This window comes from Cnephaeus nilssonii, assembly GCF_951640355.1.
Source record: "Cnephaeus nilssonii genome assembly, chromosome: 1".
In the NCBI taxonomy this organism is placed as follows: Eukaryota; Metazoa; Chordata; class Mammalia; order Chiroptera; family Vespertilionidae; genus Cnephaeus; species Cnephaeus nilssonii.
Genome location: NC_137072.1, coordinates 16,595,791 through 16,605,236, shown reverse-complemented (window position 1 = coordinate 16,605,236; position 9,446 = coordinate 16,595,791). Strand labels below are relative to the sequence as shown.

Sequence of the window (9,446 nt, the reverse complement as noted above, 5' to 3'; positions counted from 1 at the left end):
AATGGAAGGAGAAACAAAAAGTAATGTGTAAACTTCCAAAATAGTGTTAAAGTACTGAGGGATTTACTAGTAGTGTAAAATTTACCTCAGAAAAACAAAGGGAAAAAACATAGCCATGCAGAGAAAACCAAATTTGTTTTAATAATTACAAGTCATTTCTTAGTGTAAAGGCTTTCTAAAATATACTCTCACAAAATGGTTTATTTTCTATCTCCCTTTTAAAAAAATCATGTTTAATCACATAAGTTGGGTATGTGTGGGAACTTCATATTTATTATTAGATTGGGGATTGTTACCAAAAAAAATTTTTCATCTCTAAACTATTTTTCCAGATGACCAAAGACATTATATTATCTTCATGAAAATTACTATATATAGTCAAATAATTTCTAAACAAATCATCATAAAAATAATTTGCCTTAACAGATTAAGTACAGAAATACTGTATACATAAGTGATGAAAATCACAGAAAAATATTCAATGAACAGGCAAAAATGTCCACATTTATTACTGTTGATGATTTTGTTTACTTTCTAGCTAAAATTAAGAAACAAGTTTTCAAAAGTCAGTATACATATTCAGTGCCACTTGGTCTACAATATACAAATGAGTTGTGTCTCTTTTGTATAAGACAAACTCTATTCTTACTCTTTAACATAATTAAGTTATAAAGACCTCAATTTTCCAAAACCAGTTATAATACTGTGGCAAGCAAAGTAAGTTTGTTCGTATTGCTCTTATATTCCAGCTTAATCTATAAATGTGAATATTTTAGCATATGTTGCCTCAAACCATACTAAAACAAGAGTGTAGAGATATCTGTTGATTTCCACAGATTAATTGAAAAGAAAGAAAAAGAAAACTGAAATATTATTTCATCTTCTTAAATGTCTTTAACATGTTTAGCACTTCAAGCAGCACTTGACACAGCAAGTTTCTTCAAATGATCCATGAACACTTGTAAACTAACATCATCTGTGAGAATAGGTGCTCCAGACTCCTAGGAAAAAAGATATTTGCTATTTAAACAGTGTGATACCATCAAATTTATAAGCAGTGTATAAGCAAATGTTTAAAACAAACAAGTAAATCATTTTAAGCACAATAATGCCTCCTTTCCTGCTGTGAAATAAAGAATGTGACTGGCCTTTGTCCCTAGGTTCCTGAGAGGGGATTCTGTATCTTTGGAATTTCCTAACAGCGGTGTCTTTGTTCTTCATGAACCCCTCAGATCACACCTGAGTTTATGCTATGAGATGAGAAGACTCAGGATGGAGGCCAGTCATCAGAAAGATCAACCACGTGATTGGAGTGTTGGGGCTTTAAGACAGGCAGACCTCCAGGGAGGGGGAAGGAGAGGAAGGAAAGGGAAAACCATGGGTTGCAGGGAGTTGAAGATTGGGTTCAGTGAGGCACCAGTGATTCAATCAATAACACCTATGGAAAGGAGGCACTCAAAAAAAACTCTGGATACCAAAGCTCAGTGGAGTTTCCTGTCTGACAAACACATCAATGTGCTGGGAGGATGTCACACACTAATTCCATGGAGAAGTGACAGACCTCTGTATCTGGGACCCTTCTAGGCCTACTCTGTCTCTTCATTTAGCTGGTCCTAGAATGTAATCTTTATAATAAAGCTATAATCATAAATAAGGTACTTTCCTAGGTTCCATGAGTTGTTCTATCAAATTATTGAACCTAAGGGGAGTCATGGAAACACACACTTAGCTAGTTGGTCGAAAGTGTGGGTAGCCTGGGATCCTACTTGCAGCTAGCATCTAAAGTGCAGGCAGTCTGGTATGGACCATGTCCTTTAACTTGTGAGGTCTGAATCAACTCCAAGTAGTGAGCATAATATCTGGTGTTACAAGAGCTCCATATTAAATTCTATTGGTGTTAAAAATAGCTCCATATCCAAGTTAAAATAGTGTTAATGTTTTTTAATGAACTGGTGCTTTTATCTCGTTTAAAGAATAAGTCTCCTTATTGCTGCCTGTTTACTAAAATTGTATGTATTTTAACAGAAATGCCAGCTATAAGGAAGCAAACATTTTTAAATAAACTATGCTTACAAGTGTCCAAGTCATTTTAATTTACTTTGTAGATTCTACTAGTAAGTTATTCACAAGAGTTAGGGGAAATTCCTAATTTCTATTTGAATGAAAACAATATGGACAGAATGACCCTGGCAACCCAAGACATCAATAATGAATTTTTATTACAGCAAGAAGAAGGTTTCCTATATTAATTTTTAGCAGCAGTTGGACATCCTTAGCACTGCCCCGGAGGCAAAAGAGGCTCCCACCACTGCCACTGCACTTGCCAGCCATGAGGTGGCTTCTGGCTGAGTGGCACTCCCGCTGTGGGAGCACACTGACCACCAGGGGGCAGCTCCTGCATTGAGCATCTGTCCCCAGTGGTCAGTGTGCATCATAGTGACCAGTCATTCGTGTGTCCGGTCAATTTGCATATTAGCCTTTTATTATATAGGGTTTTTTATACATATTTTCCCCCATCTCAATTCACTCAAACTCTAATCTATTTTTCCCAGTCAAGACAAAATATAAATATGGATTTTCTAAATTATATTTTAGATCTTATTTGAAATTATAAATATAAATGTTCAACTAAATGTTATCAAAAATGTGAAGCTGGTTGATCTCAATCTTTCAAATGCACCCTTTTTCTCTTTAAAATACAACCAAGATTAGGCAGAAAGGCCAAGCTTTATGTGATTTAGTATAAGAAGCACTGCAGCAAGGCTGCAGCATCTTGTCACAGAAGCAGCGTTGCAGTGGTGCCCTCTTCAGGCCACCCATAGATACTGGGTACTTGTTTTCTGGCAGAAAGAAAACTAAGGTATTAGAATCCATATTTTTTAGTAAAATGCCTGGCTACCAAGTTAATTACATAAAACTGCAGTCATCAATTTAGCTTAGTGATTAAAAATTCAGATTCTAGAGTCAGACTGGCCTACGTTCAAATCTGGACCCTGCCACAATTTAGCTACGTGATCTTGGAAAGCTTTAATTTCCTTTTCTAAAGTATAGGGTTAATAGTACCCACCTCACAGAAGTGTTTTAATAATTAAATAGTAGCGCATAAAAACCAAAGCATAGTAACCAAAACATAACAGTCAGTTGTTTACCTTTGCTCTAAATTATTCTTTAATGTGCCCATCTTTCTTACCTTCCGCTCCAAATTACCCCCAAAGTCTTTCATCTCTCATGCAATAGCTGAACTACAAAGCATAGTTAATGAGCATTATGGAAGCATGCTCTATAAACTGTTAGTAAATAAAATGGCCCTCACCACTTCTGTAAAAGCCTCTTATTCACACTCTGTTGATCTCTTATACTTCTTGTACTTATTTTTAATCTTTTTTATTTTCTAGCTTTAACCCCAGCATTTCTCGCTCTTAGCAAGTAATTTTCTATTATTGAAAAGAAACGCAATTATCCAAGATGAGCTTTCCCTTCTCAAACTCTTATCTTCAGCCTTCTCACCCTTTGCTTATGGAGAAATACCAATACTACACTTCCATGTATGTAGTGCTGGTGATCACACTGTCTCCTTTTGAGGATCTTAAACATCTATAAGCTGTTCTTTTGTGTGTCCCCATATTAGCTCCTTAAACTTGGTCTACAAATAACTTCTGTGCCCTAATTCTAATAATCATCCTTTTATCCTACTAAACTCAGGGTATTTTTAGAAAAAAATCATTTTTACTTATACCCACTAATTCCTTACAAACTTCTACTCAATCACTATATTAAACCTGCTTATCAAAGGCAACAAATGACCTTCTAGTCACCAAATCTATTTGCCTTTTTTCAGTCTTTATCCTCCTTTAAATGTCTGTAGCATCTCAGTGTTTGTTACCTCGTCTTCTTCCTTTTATAAAGTCCTCCCTCACCTATTATAACATGGTATTCTTTTCATTTTCTGTTCACCTTTTTGATTACTTATAAAATTTTCCTACCACTCATACTTCAAGGTTTTATCTCACTCCTCATTTGCCTCTTTACTCTCTCCTTGGACAAGCATCCACTGTAATGACTTTAAGTATCAGGTTTCCACAATCAACTTTCACATCCTTGCCCTGATCACCAAACCAAAATTTCCAACAGCAGGCTTAATCTAAATGGTACCTCAAACTCAATGTGTCTAAAATCAGAAGTTCTTTCTGGTCTCCCACTCACTGACACATGTTCTCCTAGTTACCTAGGCCATAACCCCAAATTACTTTGTTTTCCTTCAGCTATTTATTTTCTAAAAATTCAAACCTACAGAAAAGTTTTTTAAAAAGTACAATGAACAGCCACATACTCTATAAATTCACTGATTAATATTTTGCCACATCTGCTTTATGTTTCTATATAACTTTCCTTTTCATTTTCTTCTTGAATCATTTCTACAAGTTGAAGACATCATGGCATTTTACCCCCAAACCCCTAAGGATGTATCTCCTAAGACCAAGGACAATCTCCTACATAACCACGACACCATTATCACACTCAAGAAATCTGACCACATACTGGTATCTGACATATATTCCAAACTCTAATTTCACAAATCACCCCAATTACGTTCTTTCCCTCATATCTCTCCCTCTAATCCAGGATCCAATCAGAATTCAGATTTTGTGTATAGCTGTCCTGCCCTGGAAAAACTTTTACATTCCTGCAACTTCTAACCGAGTCTCATGGTGTCTACTTTGGAGTTATGTCCCAAATCAGTTCCTTTTCACCATCTTGCCTTCATTCTCTCTCACTTAGATTCCTTCAGTAGATACAGTTTCTTTTTTGTTTGTTTGTTTGTTTGTTTTGTTAATCCTCACCCAAATATTTTTTCCCCATTGATTTTTAGAGACAGTGGAAGGAGGAGGGAAGACAGAGAGAGAAATATCAATGTGAGAAAGACACATCAATTGGTTGCCTCCCGCATGCACCCCCACCCGGGTTAGGGATTGAGCCTGCGACCAAGGTACATGCCCTAGACCAAAATCAAACCAGAGATTCTTCATGAAGTCCTCGGGCTGATGCTCTAACCACTGAGAAAAACCAGATAGGGCAGTAGATATAGTTTCAAGCTACAGGCTGCTCCCAATAAATCTCATCATGCGACTATATTATCTAAGACTCAAACTTCCCCCTCTGTCTAAAAACCTCTAATAGCATTTTATTGCTTAACGAAGACTCATCTCCTCTGTCCTCAGCCTGGCATTCAAGGTCCTCCACAATTTGGATGTACGATGCATTTCTAGTTTTTATGTTCTACTATTTGTGCCTAAATGTACTCTGTACCTTAGCCCTTACTACCCTCTACCTAGAATTCCCTTCCTTAGGTAATTTCCACCTACTGAAATAATAACCATTCTAAAAGGAAATGTCCCCTTTTCTGATCACACACCCTTCTGCTGCAGGCGGTGGCAGTGCTGTGTCAGGTGGGCGGGGCATCCCTCTAGGGGGAGATCCATCGTGGAGCCCTGGCAGGGTGGGCAGGGCCTACCTCTTTGGGGAGATCCATCATGGAGCCCTGCGATTGATAGAACCGCAGAGGAAGGCCTAGGATACCTGGCCGGTGGCGCTGTAGCAGGTGGGCAGGGCCCCCCACCTCTGCAGGGCAATCAATCATGGGCTCCCAGACTGTGAAAGGGCACAGGCCCCCTCCCCCAGTGCATGAATTTTGTGCACCAGGCCTCTAGTAGATTATAGGCTCTTCAAAGGCAGCAATGTCTGCTGTGTGCCCTCAAGTACAAATATCGAGTCCTGCCTATTGTACACTTGATAAATGTTGATATATGTACCAAGAGGTTAAACTTTTACCAAATTAAAACATATTGATAATGATTTCCAGGCCTCCAGGCTCTCCTGCTCAGCTATAATCCCTGACCTCTCCTGGCTTACTGTTGTAGCCTTTTGTGGGTCATGGCCTAACAGTAAGTTTAAATCATCACTTCTGCCCAGATGGTGTGGCTCAGTGTTTGAACATCAACCTATAAACCAGGACATCACGGTTTGGTTCCTGGTTGGGGGGCACATACCTGGGTTGAGGACTCATTCCCAGTGTGGGGCATGCAGGAGGCAGCCAATCAATGATTCTCTCTCATCAATGATGTTTCTTTTCTTACTCCCTCTCCCTTCCTCTCTGAAATCAATAAAAATATATTAAAAAATTAAAATAAATAATCACTTCTATCTTATGTTATACACTTTTTTTCTCAAGGGTGTGGTGCTAAATTTGGAATATGAAAGGGTTCCATCTATTTGATATGGTCACTTTCTTATTTTCTATGGTGTCACCAAATACTAATTCTATTTTCTACTCTTATTTTTTCATTGCTTTTCCAACAGAAATTGTTATCAAATATAGGGAAAATGTAGTTCTCACGAAAATAACAAACTATAAATACACAAAGAAATAACTTCCAAGATTTGTTATTTACACTTACCTGTCCCCAGGCATACATATTATTATGAGTCTGTGAAGGGTTGACTTTTGAAAGCAGAAAACGGGCCTTGAAAGCAAAGAAGACATAACATTATCCATCAAAAACAGGTTTAGTCAATATTAAGTTGAACAAATATATCATGCCATCTAAAATCAATTTTATTAAAATATAACTTTTTAAAAAATGAACTATATTTTGAAATATGTAGGCCACTATACATTACAAATAAATAATAAATATACTCTCTTCTTTCCAAATCATACATTCATAACAGCAAATAATAAATTGTTGAGTCTAATACTCAGCATATAAAAATTATGTGTGCAACAATTATGACAAGGTCAGTATGAAATTTATTAAGCACTTGGTCTGAAACATCATCAGAGGTTTGACATTCCAAAATATGATAAAAATAAAAATCATAAAAAGAAATATTAATAACTAAAAATAAAAATTGTGAAAACCTACATATTGTTACTTTAAACAATAACTCTCAAACTTTTTAAACTGTAGGTTAGTCTATGAGACAAACTACCCAACATTTTACCCATCTATCCACTGTGCCTTATCATCATGAAAAAGCCAGAATAAAAGAGGAAAACAGCACTGCCATGGTGAAACATCAATGAGAGAACCAGTCATAAATGATTATTTTATATTGGAAAATCACAGGCTGTCACATTTTTTGAAACTTAGTACCATACAGAATCTTTTTTTCTAATCTATGTAAACAATTTAGCACAAGACAACTGGCTCTACAGTTAGAACATCTAGATTCAAATCCCAACTCCTACATTTACTATGTTGTCTAGGCCACAAGTAACCCAAGTCCCAATTTTATTATCTGTATAAGAGAGATAACAAAAGGACTATTAGGAGGATCAAATGAGAAATGGTGTGTAAAGTTCTAACTATTAGCTTTGCAAATTCTCAATACACAGTAGCTACTATATAAAATGCTAATATTTCTGAATATAGTAAAATGCTAATAATAATTACTGTTATTTCTGAAGAACAGTTATTGGTATTTACTACCTACTTTGTAATAATAGGCATAGGAATGCAGCAAAAATAAAAAGTATGATCACTGCCTTTAACAAGCAAATGAAATAGACTTTAGTTAAAACAATTTATAACTAATTTATTATAACTGAAATAAGTACAGTAAAATGTATTTTAATAACGTAAGTTAAGGGGTCCTAGCCTAGACTTCTGAAAGGATCAAAAGGGCCATGTGTATATGTACATGTTATCTTGTTTAATCCTCATGTAACTGTAAAAAACCACAAAACCTTTTTTAATACCATAATGCTTTCCTTTGCATGACATTTTCTAGAAAACTAGAATGATAGAATGAGGAAAACAGGAAAACTATGTGACCATAAACTTCATATTCACAGACTTAATCAGTAAATAACAGCTTTAAGAAAAGTACACTAAGTTATTTCCCACATTCTCCATGTCTTCTTGCTCACCTGGAGCTGGCATACCACCATAACACTAACCTGGCTCTGTTATTGGAGCTGGGCTGGAGGCAGAAATGGAGAAACTGCCAGCATTAGTCCACTAGTCAATAATCGTATAGCTCTGCTCTCAACACTATGGCAAAAGGTAAGTATACATACTCTAGATACCTTCTCCTTCCTATCTGCCTGGTAGACCAGTCTATTCAAATTAAAGTCAGAAGGCAAATAGGAACAATTCATTGCAAAAGCAGCAACAAACAAACACACAGATTAACAGTGCTTACCTGGCTGCCGCCATGTTCAGTATCGATGTATCTCGGCATTGGAAACCTGGAGTGAAGAATCTCCTGGGCGTCATCCACTGGGGCTTGCAGAAGGTGGCGGAAATTTTCATATTCTGGCATGTCCTGGTATCCTGACTTGCGCCATTGGGCTATGGTCTTATTTTAAAACAATTAACAGAATTATTATTTTTAATTTCTTGTGTATCTAAAAAATTTTAAAGACATTTTTTTCAACAGAAATAATCTTCAGATAATAAGAAAATTATAGATTATTCCATTTATCTCTATTTTTAAAGCTAAGAATATGAATTTCAGTGTTCTTGAATAAATAGATACACAATCAGGATATTTCTTCTCCTTTAAAACAATACACTTATCAAATTAATGTTACTAAAAGCTATCTACCTAAGCTTATGATAAATGAGGGAAGTTTTTATTACAGAAGATTTCCCAGAGACTTCTAAATGACCTATTATTATGAAGTCTTTACCAATGGAGTTACATTCTGGCAAGATAAGTAAACATAAAAACTTTAATAATAATAGCAATACTATTATCAAGATAATATACCTGTAAAAGAGCATTTCAATCAATTCTTTCATTAAAGTAAATGGCTCCAAATTAAATCATCCAAAAATTTAAACCCGGCTTGGTTTCTAAGTTAACTGAATCAGTCAACATACTCTATAGTTTTATATAATCTACATTTATGATTTTTTCCTTAAGCACATTAACAAGTGATTTGAAGATATGAACATTATAAAAAAACACACAAAGAAATATGCAAAAACCTAGCTCTATCACGTTACAGGAATTATTCTTAAAAAGTAAAGAACATTAATAATGTTGCTCAGTGAATTGTTAGACCAACCAGTGACAGGAGGCAGGCAATAAGAACTGTTTGTGCCCTTGCCAGTTTGGCTCAGTGGATAGAGCATTGGCCTGCAGACTGAAGGGTCCTGGGTTCAATTCCGGTCAAGGGCACATGGTTGAGTTGCAGACTCGATCCCCAGTAAGGGGCTTGCAGGAGGCAGCCAATCAAGGATTCTCTTCATCATTGATGTTTCTATCTCTCTCTCCCTCTCCCTTCCTCTTTGAAATCAATAAAAGTATATTAAAAAAAAAAAAACTGTGAGGTTATTAAAAACATGGAAAAAGGGTTGTTAACAGAACTCACTAAAACATCCACAGGTAGGAGAAAAGGTGAATAAACTATTTGTTAACTCATAAAAATAATAATA

At 36.0% G+C, this 9,446-nt stretch overlaps 1 protein-coding gene across 1 annotated transcript in view; it reads right to left on the bottom strand.

The window, feature by feature from the left end:
- Positions 1 to 477: 477 nt before the first annotated feature.
- SEC23A (SEC23 homolog A, COPII coat complex component) overlaps positions 478 to 9,446 on the bottom strand; it is a 70,762-nt gene continuing 61,793 nt past the window's right edge. The window contains exons 18-20 of the mRNA XM_079771008.1: positions 8,206 to 8,361; positions 6,456 to 6,521; positions 478 to 1,001 (exon numbers count right to left, since the gene is read on the bottom strand). Of these exons, the coding sequence (XP_079627134.1) occupies positions 912 to 1,001; positions 6,456 to 6,521; positions 8,206 to 8,361 (312 nt within the window). The 3' untranslated portion in view covers positions 478 to 911. The remainder of the gene's footprint in view (positions 1,002 to 6,455; positions 6,522 to 8,205; positions 8,362 to 9,446) is intronic.